Here is a 17,772-nt window from a genome sequence, read left to right on the forward strand (position 1 = left end):
TAATTTAGTCGACATCATGCTAATGTCAATCCAAAGTCTGCTTAGAGATTCCCCCCTGCAGGCATCCATAGCCTCAGCTTTGACACTCTTCAGAACCTCATCTTGGTTAAAGATAAGCACCGACAACAAGAGGCAAGTGGGAATGGCGAAGAGGCTGTGGCTAAACATGATCTTACACTAAAACTATCTCCACATACCAAAGAGTTTCTGTGCTACCGCTATTTCTGAGGTAGTATATGGGTGTTTATGCCTGTTTAGTGAGTAAGGGATGGTTTCTGGCCGTTCGAGCGGCTAGACCCCCCATAGTTAGTAAGGGTGACATCCGGCTGCTGTATGGTGGCTGGTGTCACCATAATGACTAAGTGGTGGTCTCCGGCTGTTCGAGCAGCTGGAGACCCAATAGTTAGTAAGGGCGACATCCGGCTGCTGTATGGTGGTTGGTGTCACCGTAGTGACTAAGTGGTGGTCTCCGGCTGTTCGAGCGGCTAGAGACCACAATATCTATTAAGGGTGATCTCTGGCTGCTGTATGGCAGCCGGTGGCACTGTATCTAGTAGACTAAGGCCATTGTAGTTAACCCCCCATTCCATGTTTAGTTTAGCTCATAGCTTTTGGATTTCTTTATGTGTATGTTACTGTGTGTGTGCACATGTGTGCATGCGTGGGCCTCTCTTGTCCCTTTCGGCACTCACTACGGAGGGTTGATCCCTAGATCTTCTGCTGCACCATCACTACGGCATCCGGGAATGCTGGGGGGCTCACTCTCACGGAGATGGGGATTCGGTGGGAAGGAGACGGTAGGCATGGAGGTACCCCACGTCCCCCTCCGACCTGAGCTCCCCCATTGTCCAGGATCCTCTCTGCAGTGTTGGTTTACCCCCTAAGGTGGAAATCGGGGGCTCAAAGGGATCCCGGGGGTCCTCAAAGGGGCCCAAGGGACCTGTGAAAGAGCCAAGTTGGGCCTTAAAGGGTCCATGAGGCTGTCAGGGGCCATGGAGGGAGGTGGGGCACTGGTGAGTGAAAAACTCACCAAAGTATCTAAAGTTGTGGAACTTATTACAGAGTGGAACTCCCGTTCGAGGCAGCGTGAAAAGGAAAGAACAGGGAAAGGGAAGGATCTGCACCAAATTATTTTGAAGTCCAGTTCAAGGATGCAGCATGTACAAGTAAGTGTTGATATTTTGTGTAGTAGAGTATAAAGTGTGTATAACTTGAAAAATATAAAACATTTAGAAGATAGAAACATAAGTAATTTCTAGAGCTGGACCTACAAAAAAATAATGTTGGGCGCTTCCATATATCAAGTCTCGCATATTATATATCGCCCTATAGATCTATTCCAGGGTGCATTATTCCCCCTAATTTGCACCTAAACATGAATTTTGCACATATTCTGCAGTGAGTGAATTAAAGTCAAAATGTACGATTAATGTGATGTTCTGTAAATCGAGGTAATTTTGGGAAGAAATTAGAAATTCTTGCCTTGTGGGAGGTAATTTTTTCCTGACGGATAAACGATTAAGCTTTTAGTTCACCAACATAGAAAACTACAACATAATTCAGTACAACTCATTCCAGGTTAAAGACTCAAGGAATCTCTACTGGTGAGTGTGTATGTAATCGAAGTACATCTTCATTTCTCAGAATATTTTGTTTGTAATGCTTAAAATGAAAAATCAGATGATTCACATTAATGTACTTAAGGTTTTCTTGGTTTTTTTTGCACCTATTTGGTTTTTACTTGCACCTAAAGATCTGCGCTCTAGCTAATTTCTAACGTTATCGCCTTGTGATCAAGGGTCTCGGGTTCGATATCCGGTGCAGGCACATAGTGGTTTGGATCCCACTTAAACTGTGGGTCCAGTTGCAATTAGCCTATCTGTGCATAAAAGTGACATAAAACAAAACTCAAACAAACGTAAGTAATTTCAGTGAAATTACAAGTGTTCCCCTCTCACTCACACACACACAGAGTTCATTTTTTGTATTTTCCTTACAAAACTTTAAGCCTTACGTTGTTTCCAGTGGCGATTTCTCTGGGTGTGTAAGTCGTGTGTCAACGGCCAAAGGAAAATGAAATAAAGAAGAAAGTATCTATACTTTTATAAATTACGAATTTGAGCGTTTTTCTTCAATTGTCAGTCACGAGCGCCCGGTAGTTTTCGAACGCGGAGCAGCGCGCAGTGGTTGTCAGGCAGGCAGATCGGTCCGTGACGTCAGGGCGTTGCAAGGAAATCCAACGTCTTACCACTGCCAAAACATAGGATGACCGCGCATGCGCACCCTGCCACCCACCAGCATGGTTACCTTCTCAAGGCGTTGTATTTGTTCCCAACGCTTTGGCTTCATTCGCCCCGCGTTCCGCGTTGTTTTGCTCGTGATTGTTGTGCATTATTTTTTAAACGTGTGGTGTGAAGTGATGTGATTATTTTAAGATGGAGAATAGTGAAAGTGTTGTGCAAAAGTATTTAAATAATTCATTTTCTTCGCTTTCGTATTCAGAGAAGAAACAAGTAATTGACAATAGTCGACCATGTTCGAATCTCACGATATCAACATGTGTTAAAGGAAGAAATTGTGCTGGAAAAGGTTTTGAGAGACATTTTCGAAAAGAACTCTATATGAGATTTCAGACTGGCTTTGCGGGTGTGATGTGGTGAATAAATTTTACTGTTGGACATGTTTATTATTCTAGACTAAAAAAGGTGTTGGGAATTATCAAGGGTATGCGGATTTGAATCATCTCAATACTGCAGTGAGAAAACACAGCGAATCTGAATTGCATCTTTATAATAAAGTTTCTTTAAATTTAGTAGTTTTGTTGCCACCCCTACTAGAATTGACGTTCTTTTGGATACTCAACGAAAAGCTGAAATAGAGCTACACAATGAAAAAGTAAAAGAGAACAGGGAAATATTAAAGAGGTTGATTAACGCCGTCTGCTATTTAGCAAAGCAAGAACTGCCATTCCGAGGCCATGATGAAAATGCAGCATCTCTAAATAAGGGCAATTACATGGAATTCCTCATTGCAAGTGCGAAGTTCGATCCCTCATTAAAATAACATTTATTAAATTCTACAGTTTTTCGCAGTACTTCGGCAGGAAATAAAAATGATTTAATAAATTCAGTTTTGGATGTTCTGAGAGATGAAATCTACAATGAATTTCAAAACACAGACTTTGTGGCTATCATAGTCGATGAAATATCAGACATTAGAAAAAAATCTCAGGTGTCAACAGTGTTACGTTTTTTCTCGGCTTCACAGAAAAAAAGTCATTGAAAGATTTATTGGATTTCATGACATGAGCGCCGATAAAACTGCAGGAGCTCTTTTTAGTCACGTGACTGAAATAATGGATAAATATAAGTGTGGGGATAAATTAATTGCCCAGACATACGATGGATATTCTTTAATGAGTGGTCATTTGAATGGCCTTTAAAGTAAAGTTTTGGAAAATTATCCGAAAGCTTTTTATATGCATTGTTATGTTCATGTAATGAACTTGGTGCTGCAACAATCGCTAGAATGTAACAAAGAGCTTAAGGTGTTCTTTTGTGGTCTTAAATCACTTAAATCTCATTCTCCAAAGAGGTTACACGAACTTTCTGCTTTCATGTCCAGAAAGCTCCCGTCATTAGCTCCTACCAGATGAAATTTTACCTCTAGGCTAGTGTGGACAGTCAATGACAAGAGAGAAGCACTGCTTATGTCTTTTGAACATGTTAGTGAAAGTGGAGACTTCGATCATTTGACTGCAATGACTCCAGAGGATTTTCTAGCTTCCTGAAGGACTTCGAAAATATATTTTAAAAAAAGGCTTTATCCAACTTGCTTGCCTTTTCAGACGTATTATTCAGTATATTGCAGTCTAAAAATGTTGATATTTTGTATTGCAGTAATAAAATAACTGAATTTCAACAACAGCTGAAAAAGGAAAGTGAGAATTTCGAAACACTATGGAATTCTATAACTGGTGCAGTAGAAGAGGACGAGATTGTTGAAATGAAAAGGAGGCGACTGAACAACGAACCACAGGAAGACCACTGCCGGAGACTTTACTTTGAAATCATTGATAATATCAGCAACCAGATAACAATTAGATTCGCATCAATTGAAAAATTGCAATATTTTGATTTACTAAATCCCACAAAACTTGAATAAAAGAGAAAACTTTCCTCACCATCTCGTACATAAATTGTAGGAAATTTATGGCAGTGTGTTTAATTTAACCAAACTGCAGAAGAATGAACTTTATGTTTGGTATGCTTCCACTGAAAGACCAGAGAAAACACCAATTGAGATTGTAAATTATCACGAATCTAGTGGGTGGGTTTACGGAAATATATAAATTAGCAGTGTTGATCGCAACTGTAACTTCCACGACATCATCTGTCGAGAGATCGTTCTCATCACTGAAGAGGATCCACACATTCTGCCGATCTACTCAAGCTCAGAACCTGATGACGAATTTAAGTCTTATCTCAATCGAGAAGAAATTACTTTCTAAGCTGCGAGAAGGGGATAAATCCAAATTTAATGAGGCGGTGATCATCGCATTTCTCTCTAAAGAAAGAAGAATAGACTGGAATTCAAGTAACTAAGTAATGAGCAGTTGATTTTTCAAATTTTACTTTTTGGAAGGATAAATGAAGGGTAAGGGGAAAAACCGGGAATGTGCATTTTAGCGATTTTTCAATGAACGGGTCATTCTTATGTCCACGGTGTTTTTATGGGTGATAGGTAGGAGTTCCACCAGCCCCTCTGGTTGCAAACTCGTGCTTTAAAAATTAATTGTATGGCGAAGTATTGAACATATTAATTTTCTCCTTACCCTTCAAACATATTAATACTTTAAATGAAGTATTTACTTCATTTAAAATAATTTATGTAATTTAATGTTTTTCTAAATATTTATAAATTTACACCAAAAAGGTACGGAGAAAATTTGTAATATTGGTTCACAGAAATGAGAGGGGGAGGGGTTAACATTCCTTCTTTGCCAACGCCTTAAGTTCAGGGTCAGGAGACACCACTGGTTGTTTCTTATAACTATTGCCCCTTGTGGATGACACGTTCCACTTATTCCTCAAAATGTGGTGAAATTTGCTCTGTTGACAAAGTTTACTTTGTATATTTATTTTTGCAATGTTAGGTACTTAGGTTCAGCAATCCAAAAAATAAACTTTCGAATTATTATGATGTGTAGGTTGGTCAAATAAGTTTAATGGTTGTCTACAAGTAACAATTATGAATGAATGAGTAGCACGAAAATTGCTTTTTAAAAATTGGACTTTATCATACCATATTGAGAAAACTTTTCTGAAAACAAAATTCAAATAAAAAAAATCAGGAGGAGAATACCGCATACCAGAGACTACAGACACGCAAGCACACATGTACGTTTCAGTCACGTTGTAGAGAAATGTTGCATGGTTGTTCAGTTTAACATGAGTGCAAGAGATGAATCACTGGAAAAGTAGAGTCACCGAATTCTAAATAAATCACTTCGGTGCAGTGAGATGAATATATATTATCATTTTTTTAAAATCTTGGTACGAGGCAAGTAGAATATGGTTCTGTGTAAAGAGAGCATAATGTAATACCACTTAGGTTGTCCTTAGCCAGAAATGCTAGGAATACAATAGTTACTGACTATACAAGGTTAGGGCTGTAAATAACTTAAGCCATCCTACTCTAGAACAGAGCTCAGATTTTGACCTCACATTTTTAGCTTGTCCTGTTTCCCCATGCTTAAGTGATTTTTTGGTCCTGTGTAGTAAATGCATAACTATTCGAAAAACCATATTTTAGCTTCAGGTCAAAAACATGGTGTATAAAGCATTGAAATTGAAAATACGTTGCAACATCGAGCATAACTAAGAAAATAAAGTCCATGTTAAGGTATAACTTTTTCATAGTAACTAATTTTCATTAAATAAGATAATATTTATGTAAGGTCAACATAGTATTGTGTAAGACATTCCACCACAAAAGAAAATAACTATTTTGTGAAATACATAATAAAATCAATAGCTACTTTGTTATTTTTTAGCAGTATTTTTAGTTTATATTTTGAGGTATGTACAAATATTGGATCATATTCTGGTACATTTTAGGGTATAATACATCATCAAGTTTTTAGGCTGTAATTATTCGAATGCTAGTGAACGTATAACTTTCTGCTTGCATTTCTCACTAAAGCGTGTCTTGAAAACAATTAACATTTTTTTTCTTTATTTCGTTCAGGGTCTAGAACCTCTGCAGGTGCAGAAAACAGCAGTGAATGCTAGTCCAATGGAACTATGGAAGCCTCATTGGATGCTGATGTAGTACGATGCATACAACCTGGAGTCCAATGGAACTATGGAAGCCTCCATATATGCTGATGTACGATGCAGTCACAGTAAACATTCAAATCTAAAAACTGAAAGCGTCTATCACTTACCCTCAATGTCTAACTTCTAGGATAAGGACTGCATACATATGTATATCTATCATGTGCTTCAGATGAGTTGTTCTGATTCTGATTTACATATGTCGTGTTTTTATCATACAAAGTAAGAAATTTAATGTCTTTTATTATTTCAGATGTGTGTTCACTTTTACTTGGAATAAGAAGCAATAAGAAAGAATGAAAGTAACTTGCTACTTGCAACAATTGATGCAACTCTGTACATATACTCTGTTCCCAGCATTCCTGGAGCAAGCGAACGAAAACAAGCTCTTGCGCACGTAGTGATGACTGTACCAATGAATTTGTGAGAGGGAATGGTATTTCGTGGAGGGGGAGCGACTGCAGTTACCAGCTTTAGAAGCAGTATGTGCTGCTTTGCTCTGCCCACTCAATTTCTTTCCATTCTCTGCCGCTGTGAACGGCCTTGCTCCACATATTCCTGGGGTAGTACAGCACATAGAAAAGTTGCACAACTCAAACTGTAGCTATTTTCAATTAATGCTATAGTGAGATACACAACTTTTGATTTGTGTATTTGTACTTCTCTTCGTCCGCTTTTGGAGCACTTTAATCCAGATAATGAGGAGGATGTTCATGGTCAGGTGAAACTGATAAAGGCCAATATATATGGTGAGTCAAAAGTAATGTTACATAGGGATATATAGTATATCTTCAATGTGTGCACCTTGAACATCAATGCATTTGTGCACGCGATGTTCGCAGTTCTCCAGAACCTTTTCCAGAACATCCGCCATAATCATGTCTGCACATTACACAATGTGTTCCTTCAGATGCTGGATGTTCTAAATCTGAATAGACGAGCACCTTCAAATGACCCCAAAGGAAATAAAATCCATTGGTGTCAGGTCTGGAGACTGCGGCGACCGATTCATGCACCAGAAAACTCAACATTCAATCAGAGAAAACAAGAAAAGAGACAAGAAAAACTTCTTATGTAACCTGACTTCTGACTCACCCTGTAGAAAAAATATGGCGTTAGTGCGATCACAAAATATCCTCAATTTAATAGTATTGTAAAAGAATACTTCTTTATAATTTTACAAAATTATATGACACTACACATTGTTACATGCACATCAAAATTTACAATATTCTATCGCTAAAATTTAACATCATGCGTGTTAACTGACAAAAACTAGACGCAACAGTTTGTTGTATAAATTTGAATATTTTATCCTGCATAAAGATAGATGATGATTATAGTTGCATGTGGCATAGTTATACGAGGGTCATCCAGAAAGAAAGGAATGTTTTGGTGTGATGTGAAAAAAAAAATTGTGGTACTGTACCCATTCAAACACTTGATAACAGTTTTTAGATGCCGCCAATGTATTAAAGCATCCCGTTAGTTTTGTGTGGCAGGACAGAGCCTTTGAAGCATGTGACAGTAGGTCTCGGCATTTATTGTTGCCCCCGGTGGCAGAAAATCAATGAATAAGATGCCTTTTCTGTCCCAAAAGACAGTTGCCAGAACCTTTCGCATGATCAGCGTCTGTTTGGCCTTTTTTGGCTTGGAAGATGATTCGATATGGTGCCACTCCATTGACTGGCACTTGGTTTCGGGTGTTGAATAGGCGACAATGACTCATCGCCTGTCACAATAGAGACATTTTTGGAAAGCACTTTGCCAGGGTTGAAAAACTCAAAGCGATGTCACTACATGGTTTAATACATTGGCGGAAACCGAGTACAATGACGGTATATACAAACTGGTATCACGCTCTGGTAAGGGCTTCAATGGGTATGGCGGATATGTGGAAGAGTAGAGTAAGAAGCCTAGTTTCTTTTTCTGGATGACCTTCGAATTTTTAAAAACTGAAACATTAATGAATCATTACAGTAACTTGATCACACAAACACACATCTTTTTTGCAAAACATCAAACTATGTCGCTTATGAAAGTGTTCCACAGTTCCAGGTACAGGCCAAGGGGGCACTTTCCATCCGAGATATCTGGAAGAAATTCTCCCCCTCAAGGTCTTTAACCCTCGCACCAGGCATGAGAATGGTTTATTGCTGTCCCAACCAGATGTGAAAGTGGATTAGGGGTCGCGAATGGGATCAAGTCCCAAGATTCCTTCAGTTTTCCACAAGATTCTGGCACTCCAAACATTTGGAAGTTTTGCACCAGTCTGGTCAGTCTGTTTGCTTCGCTGTCTTTCTGGGGTTTGGTTGAGTTGGTTGAAAATAAGTTACAGGTTTTGGGGAGAATTTCTTATTGGTGTTTGTGCATACCTTGTTGTGATGAGATGCCGGAACTCATTAAGTGTAGCCTGACAGGACAAGGTGCAAGGGAGGACACTCCCCCCACCCACCCAACACACAAATTTTAATGTTCATTAAAATGTACAATGGTAGAAGAATGTTTAAGAACCTTTTGGAATTTAATGTTCATGTTCCAAAATTTAGGCACCAAGTTACGCTGGTGCCAGAACGCAGAGGGAAAATTATGCTGATTTAATGAAATGGATAAGCAACAAATAATCAACATGCACTTTATCCGATATTTGAACCCAGGATTGCAAAAGTTGATATATGTTGTCATGAAGCTTGTCATACTCTGCTACACCACACAAATATCCATACCTCATTAAAGAACAGAACCCAGCACTATTAAGATCACAAGACACTAGTTTGCTCGTGACGAGCATTTATTTGTAATATGACTATAACAGGCCTAAAGTCCCTGCCATGAAAACAGTCAAGGCCGGGGCTTCCCTTGCCTCCTCCACACCCCTGGCCCTCCAGGATTGACACACTCCTTCTAAGCTGCTCAGTCGACACTTCGTGCTTTGTACATACACGGGTGATTGCGTCTTCGCTGGTGTATTATGCATGGATTATTTGGTTTTGCATTCATTATGAATGACATTGAGGAGCAGCGTCCTACGTGCAGTACAATAGCAGGTGGAAGTGATGGTGGTGTACGTGCATGGCAAACGGACATTCTTGCATATAAAGAAGCAGAAAGCAGGAAAATTTACTTCGAACAAGTACAAAAACTGATGGCGGAAGCTTGTGAAAAGACTTCTGAAAAGTCTGTAGAAAGTATCAGCAGTACTTTAACTTCGTCAGACGCTAGAGGTGTGAACGTTGTCTTCGAGTCACCAAGGAAGAGTTACAAATGGGAAAGCAAAAACACAGAACTGGATGATTTGATGTAGTAGTGGCAGTCTCTACTAAGATCAGCGGCTGCTCTCTCTCTTTCGCCAGCATTGTTGTTAAGAATTTTTTTCCCCTTTTGTTTATTCAGCCAGCCCGTTTGTTGTTTTCGGTTTACATTTTCACTTTTTGAAGTGTAAACATAATTTAGTATGCCATTGTCGTCCCTTGAACAAGCCTCGTTTGTTTCAAATTACAAAACATGTGTTTGTTGGCTGTGGTAACATCTTGCAAAAATGAAACACTGCCTCGGAGGCACAGTACAATAATTCGAATTTTGCTCTCGCCAGTGAAGTTCACTGGTTCGAGTCCCAGTCTTGCATTCTTTGTGAGTTTTCATTCACCAGTGTCATCCAATTATTCATCCTCATCGTTGCGATTGGTTAAAGGTGACATAAAATCCATGCTAAATACACAAAAATTAAGCCAAGTGTTGTAGTAGAATTCACTTTCAATGCCATACTAAAACAGGGTGGCCACTGTAGGAACATTATAAAATTCAAGTATAATTCCCGGTTTTCAATGGCCTCCCCGATGGCGCAGTGGTAGCGTCGTCGCCTTGTAATCAAGGGGTCCCGGGTTCGATTACCGGTGGAGGCACATAGTGGTTCGGATCCCACTTTAAACTGTAGGTCCAGTCCCGATTAGCCTTACTGTGCATAAAGTAGACTCAGTCGGTAACGTGTCTGACTACCATGCTAAAAGGTCCCGGGTTCGATCCCCAGCCGGTTCAAATCCGGGAACTTTTCTAACGATGGAAGCGGCCCCGGTGCCCACCCAGCATCGAATAACATGGGTACCTGGGGGAAACCCTGGGGGGTAAAGGTGGTCAGGGGCATGATGCTGATCACATCACCCCCACTCACGACCGGATCAAGAAAGTGTGGGGCGTTACCCCCACACGCCTTCATGGCGTGGTGTTATGCACAGGGGAGCACTTTACCTTTTTTTTTTAAAACAACAAATCAATCCAATCTGGTTTTCAAGGTACACGTTCCAAAAATTCAAGGGTACAATCAGATCTTTTCTCGATTTCAACCTTACGTATTATCGCCTCTTACCACCCACACACATATATATTAATATTAATATAAAGGTTGTGTGTGATTCCAATGTGTCCAAAAATTATAATTCAATTCAATGAAATGGTATATACAGTAAAACCTCGTTAATCTGGACTAATGGGGGATAAGTTGACCGGTTTAACTTAAGTCCAGATTAACTGAAATAACCTAAAAGAACAGAAAGTGCATTAAATCTCCGTTTATAGCAACAAAACAAGTTTATTATGATGTATTTAAAGGGCATTGACCTAAATACACTATGTCTGTGGAAAATAGAATTTCATCAGTGGTTGGCTGCCTTTTCTTTGGGAAGTTCTCTTGTTGACTTCTAGCCACATTTAAAACCTTGCATTCTGCTTTTTCTTTGGAGTCTGGATTAACAAGGTTTTACTGTATGTGTAATATATTTAATTTAAGTTGCGGAGTTCGCATTTGCCATTTCACGTACTCAAGACTCAAAATACATTAACAAACACAAGTGTTACGAGATATACTAATCTTCCGTCTGTCTGATAGATTGTTCTGCAAAGGATACTAACAAAGTACATGGATTGAGAGAATTCTGTTTAATTTTCAACTCAGCTTTCTCTTCCTTCCTCGATAAAAATAAAAGTTAAACTGTGAAAAACTTTATTCAGGGTATTTATAAATATGAATAAATTCAATGGGATTTGGATTAATAAAAGTTACAATTTTTCACGCCTATAGAGAAATTCACGCAGAATACACGCTTAATTCCCAGATCCAATAATTCATGCATAATTCTCGTAATTCAAGGTGAGTAGCCACCCTGTAAAAGTTCATTGGCATTAACATATGTACATGTTTGTTTCAAGTTTTCTTTATTTTCAACATTGCATTTGATTCTGCATTCCCCTCAGCACCCCTACATTAATTCTGGTGCCACTACTGTTATAGATATAGATTGTGATGATTCTTACTGTGGACCAAGTACAAATATGTGGACTTACGGGAAATATTTTGTTCCCCATTAAGTAAATGTAGCTGGGCACACGTCACAGGCAGCGCTCAGATGAGCGCAAGAACGATGTGCAGCAAAATTTGTTTAAATAAAACATAAAATATACCTGAGATGTTACTCAAAAGATGCTGTCTGTGCTCTTAAAATTAATTATAATCTTTTATTACAAACTTTCTTGCTGAAAGTTTTTATGTTATCAAATAGAACTTGAGTTAGCCAGCGACGAAATTTTACAACACAAAACCTGAAAATTTTTGCGAATCTTGGAAACAATTATTGTATAAAATACATACTGTAGGCATCTATGAACCTTGAGAATGTTTCACAATTTTGCAACCCTCTTGTGTCACTGCTTTCATTCTTTTTTTGCAGTTTGAAGTAAAACAAATAATTTCCTCGTGAATTTCAAGCAAACGTGTTTTTTACTTTTTTCTACATGGCCAATTAGGGATGTCTGTGTAAATACACCGTAATGTTCTTTACGTTAAGTAGTATTTTCTAACATTTTTTAAAAACTATTATTGAAAGTTGAAATTGTTGCTTATTGGCAACACTGTAGGTGGGTGGCGTGAACTTGACTGGACGGTTTTTGCGGCAGGGACTCTAGTACAGTCACAAACAAACAAAAAAATTGGAAGGTAAGGTATTTGGAGAAAACATTAATTTCTTGTTTGTACAACCATAGAGGGAAGACTAGCTAAATCCTGTATATCCTCCACTCATCTCATATCATTACACGTTACAGTATTCTTGATAATCTTTTTGGCCCAAGTTCCTTTTGTGTTACTGCGATTTCATCATGCTACGAATGCAATTTTTACATGGTTCGATTTCGATGTCTGCTAACACATACTGCGGAGTTTTAGCGATTACTTAAGAATTTGTTCAATATATGCTTTCGTGGTTAGGTTAGGTAGGTTAGGTTTGGTTCCCTTAGCATTAAAATAAAGTCCCTAAATGCATTCTACTAAGGTTTTGATTTACTTCTACATTCATTCCAACGCTTCTACAATATTTACTGTTGCTTGTCGACAAAGAATATCTTGTGCATGGGAAGTACGCATGGTTGCATAAGGTAATTTTAAAGTTGTTTTTTTCAACATAAATAACTTTTTTTTCGAGTCCAAATAGCACTCATTACTTTAAGGAAGGTTCAAATTTCGTGTGACAATGATTTCCAAAATTCTACGATAATTAGTCTTTGTGCTAGGACAAATCATAAAACAATCGGAAACGTTACAATTTTTTCACTATAGGACATCCAATACACTAGTTCCGGAGGCACAGAAAAGTGCACTACACCACTGTATGATGAATTACGAACATGTGATGTCATTTGGATTGCTCATAAAATGTCATTACATTTGTGGTTCAGATGCATAGGAAATTTATTCTGAAGCAAGCTGCTTGTGATTACGCTATGTTTCAGTTTATATTACAAAACAATCATCATGAGTATCTGGTTCTAGCACGTGGCAAAACTGTTCTGGTGTTTGCGACCTTGTTGTGTCGTGAATTCTGCTTGTGGTGCTATTATCATTCATACAGGTGAATTTTGTGCATGAAATGCTAATAGCAATTTTACAATTTTGTAAGGTTAGGAGTGTTGGGTTTAATGCTGTTAGGTTTTTTATATGTTTCTTCTTTTCACTTTATGTGCGTGCATAGAATCAGTTTTTATGAAAATAAAACAGTGAAAATAATTTAGAATACATATGCAACTTTTGAAGATCAACCATGTATGTTATTAGGGGTTTCTACACCTTGAAACTAATTTTATGTCATATTAAACCGCAAAATGTATCAATTAAAATAATAACAACATACATTTAACCGGATGCACTGATTTACTGACCCCATATTATTGTGTGATGGAACGTAACAAACCACATGGGCAAAATGTATAGTCATACACTTCGAGGTTGTAATAAAACCATTGAAAATAAATGGGTTTGTCACAACGTAGAAGTGTTCATGACTGTACAAGGATGTATGGAATCATGAGGACACAAAATGTTCCTTGTTGAAGCGTCATCGTAAAAGGCTGCTCTGTGATCATAACTGATTGTTCCATTCTGTTCAAACATGTTTGATGCAGTGGATGGTCTTCATCCAGTCTGACAGTATACGCAGAAAGTGAATCGCACAAAACTGCTTTTGTGTCATCGCGTTTGCCCAATGCAGTGGGCACCATGGCAATATCATTGTTTGTAAATGTACTTTCATGAATACTGAACTCTGGAGATTTGGTTCTCTAGTATAAACAATGTCATTTTCTTGTAAATAAATCAACACACCTAAAAATATTACCACCATCGTATATGGCCACAAGCAAGTTGTGGTGTGAAACGGTATACTTGTATGTTTACAGAAAACATCATCTTAGTGCACAGGTAGATTATAAATTTGCTTTGATATTAGGAAAAAGTGTTTCAAAATTGCCCTCACAGTTGGGCATTATCTTTGGTAATGAATTAATGACTTTTCGGAATTGATAAATGACAACGTCATAATATATATTTACCTGTGGCATAAAATAATTAAGAGGAGAACAAACAAGGTGGACCGGAAAATACAATTTTCTTTCGTTGGGCTTTAATAACATGCATTATACACATCACATAAAATATGTTTCGTAATCACCTAACACAACATTGACCTTCAAATCAGCGAGCACACGTTCAATTCGGCGTGCCAAACCTGGAATTACGCTGACAACGGGTATAACTCTAGAACCAGTTGCCTCCATTACGGGAATAGATGAAATCAATATAAATTTAAACACGTGAATTAAAGTTACATATAATTCTAAAATACATGGACATAGACAAAATGAAATTCAATTTTATATCTATATTCACCCCTGATATTAATTTTATTTTCATCATTTATCGTATTAACTTTTAATACGGCAAAGAAGTGTAGTAATTTATTTGAGTTCGGAATTCTCGCAGAGTGCATGGACCACCACGAACGAATGCGTCGATCCCCGCGCAATGCATTTCGGTATTGAGGAGTATGGATCCGCCATGATGTCGTTTGTGAAAACGAGCCTAAGAGACATGTTCGGATATAGTATTTTTAATATTGTGACAGAGTGTGAGTGAAGCGCCATAATGGGAACGAAATAAGAAAACTGAAGGTTTGTTTGGTGCAGGGTATATACCCTTCGCTACCCTGCAAGGGAACTATACCAGCATCTTACACATCGTGGCCAATGTGTTCCTAGTTTTGTCAACAAAAATGAGCAAGCTCTCGTTTAGGGCTAGGGCGCTGGACGCCGCTAAGCCTATGCCTATTTACATAGCTGAAGAACTCCCTGATCTACCAGACTATTCAGCAATTAATAGAGCAGTTCCGCCGATGCCAACCGGAATGGAAAAAGAGGAAGAAAGTGTAAGTATTTCCACAAAGAAATTTCATTTATAGCGTGATTGGTCCGCCATATTGAAATGGCGGATTTTCAAACATGTCGGCGTGTTGTAGCAAAGTTGGTTTTCCGAACATGTTTTTCCAGCTTCCTGAGAAGTAAATGGTTGCCATTCATTTATTTCCATCGATACTTTTACATTATATGTTGACACACATCATCTACAACATGGGCGATCCCCGATTGTTTTGATTTGGCATTTGACAGATCGCAACGCCATCTGTATAGTGCAACAAATTTAGTGCAAGGGTCAATTTTATGTCAGTGATCTTGTTTATACGTTACGTATTCGATGTTGATAGTATAATGATTCAAAATGAAGGTTCTACATACAAGCTGTATCAATTTTCATAGCGCGTGTGGCTAGTATAAACCCACTTCGTTAAAAATCAAATAGAGATTAATATTTATCATGTGCATTGAATGATTGATAAGGTGCAAAGTGTGTTTATTATTGTACGTTTTGCGTGCATTACTTGTGTTATCGAAGTTTTTCATGCACCTACCTTTGCAATTGCAGTGGATAATGCAAATACGTAGTGTAGAATTTGCCTAATGTAAATAAAGTGATTTTTAACCCCTTCATGGGAATGGAGTGATGCGCCACCCCAGAGTATTTTTCTCTGTGTTATGTTGGTATTGTGCGAACATTTTCAAGCATAATCTAGCAATCTTTCCCTGCAGTGATCCTTGCCATCAGGGATTGCAAGGGAGTGCCTTTACCCCCTTTGAATTTCTTTCACCCCCATTTTTTTTTCAAAGCCAACTGAAAACAAAATTATCGGTAAATGTTTGGTATATCGGAGACACATTAAAATCGGATATTTTGTGTTTTACATGGTTCATACCAATTGTGGGTACTACTTTCGTATATGTGAGACACCTATAAATCATTTATTTCACACTTTTTTACGTTGCTAATGTACTATTATGCATTGCGGACAGGCACGTATCCAGGAATTCCTTTTGGGGGGGCTCAACACCATTTTTTCTAGGGGTATAGTAAGAACCTCACAATTGTGTGTTTAAGACCAGTGGTGGCAATTTGGTTCCAAAACGGGGGGGGGGGGGGGGTGCGGAGGGTGTTGCAAGGAAAGTTTACTTTCTCTTTGTAGCCAAGGCTTAACATTAAGAGGTCATAATGTTCAGGCAAAAAAAAAAAAAAAATGGGGAGCAAGTATCCCTTAAATCGTTGCCACTGTAAGACTATCATTTTAATCAGAATGTGAAATCGGAACATTTTTTACCACTCGACTCCTCTGTGCCGGAACCATCTCAGTATGTGGGTTTGTCCATTTCTTCTCATCAGGAAAAAAAATCAATTATGGTGTCTTTGAGTGTTTTTACGAAGCTGTTACACATGCACGGGATGGACAATCCACTCGACAACGCGAGATTCAAATTGTGGGCTGCGAACTGGACGCAGGCAGCTCTCGAATATTTCTCTCTGATTCGAGCCTGAACACCACTAACGTGTCTTGTCCTCCCATTTTTTCAGCGCTTATAAAAGCCGAAACCCAACAAATTGTTCAGATTCAGGCCTTAGCACTCACAAGTGTTCAAAAATGCCTGTCACAACTTCCGCTGTCTTGTCATATATCGGCACGAAACAAAGGAAGTCTTCTCAAATACAGGTGGATCACGAAACAATTAATGCACAGTGAAAACCCTTCCGTTCCCAACACATCTATGTTTCGTCTCCCAGTATGATGAAATGCTTACTCATTTATCTCTAGTGACGTGCCCAAGGGAGGTTTGGTGAGGTAATAACCCCATTTGACCCAGTATTCTTAAAAAAAAAAAAGGAACGTCAAAGACTGGGAAAAAATGGCAAAATCAGGACTGACCACCAACAATAGTATGCGTAACCCCTCTCCCTTCCAAAAATCCTGGGCACGCCTCTCTTTACATCGGACACATTTTTTAAAATCAACTCACCAGAAGTTTTTATCATCGTATTGGAGATTGAAGTAAGATGCGTTCTTCCTGCAGGTTTGGATATGATCCTTAAGGGTGCTGTCGTCTGTCTGCCTTCACACCTAACCTTAACAAGGCCCTAATTTTCCATCCTTGTGACTTGGATTTTCAAGACTTAGGAAGGTTTCAGACCGAAGGGACACGCGATACATGTCGATTGGAATGGGCCAATCAACAGCAACGTTTCACACCGTAGCGACACAAAAGGCCGCACAAACCTAATCTTCAGGCGACATGGTGTGAAATCTCCCTTATTAGGCCACTGTCATTGTCACCTCGAAGTAGTAGCTCTTGTTGACCACAGAAAAAAATATCCTCAACCGGTGATAATGCTCCTCAGTTTTCTTCTCTCTCCTATATTTTCTGTCTTGTTCACTATACAGGCAACACCTTACAATTTGATATACACAGGACATGTACTATGTAGACATTTTAACGAAAAATCGGTTGAAGTCAAGGATGGCTAGGTGGCTCAGTTGGTAGAGCCCTGATTTGGGTCCTGGCAGAGCCTGCAATTACTGCCTAAAATGTCTACATATGCAACATCTTCTTGCTTTCTCTTCTCGACATTCATAAAATTTTCGGCTGGCTCTTTATGGTAGTTAAGTGTTTGAATGTGTTTCGAACCCAGTAGGCTTAAACAAAAGTATCGTTTTATACCATGAAATTCTCAGACTGC

The 17,772-nt window shown here is 38.6% G+C and overlaps 2 protein-coding genes across 2 annotated transcripts in view; one reads left to right on the plus strand and one right to left on the minus strand.

Moving 5' to 3' along the window:
* LOC146004137 (glyoxylate/hydroxypyruvate reductase A-like) overlaps window positions 1-14,435 on the minus strand; it is a 53,631-nt gene extending 39,196 nt beyond the window's left edge. The window contains exon 1 of the mRNA XM_083142804.1: window positions 14,330-14,435. Within this exon, the coding sequence (XP_082998930.1) occupies window positions 14,330-14,435 (106 nt within the window). The remainder of the gene's footprint in view (window positions 1-14,329) is intronic.
* Window positions 14,436-14,660: 225 nt separating this feature from the next.
* The window catches only part of E(Pc) (Enhancer of Polycomb), a 70,059-nt gene continuing 66,947 nt past the window's right edge, over window positions 14,661-17,772 (plus strand). Inside the window, exon 1 of the mRNA XM_083142399.1 lies at window positions 14,661-15,082. Coding sequence (XP_082998525.1) covers window positions 14,930-15,082 — 153 coding nt within the window. The 5' untranslated portion in view covers window positions 14,661-14,929. The remainder of the gene's footprint in view (window positions 15,083-17,772) is intronic.

This window comes from Lepisma saccharinum, chromosome 21 (genome assembly GCF_977018435.1).
Source record: "Lepisma saccharinum chromosome 21, izLepSacc3.1, whole genome shotgun sequence".
Taxonomy (NCBI): Eukaryota; Metazoa; Arthropoda; class Insecta; order Zygentoma; family Lepismatidae; genus Lepisma; species Lepisma saccharinum.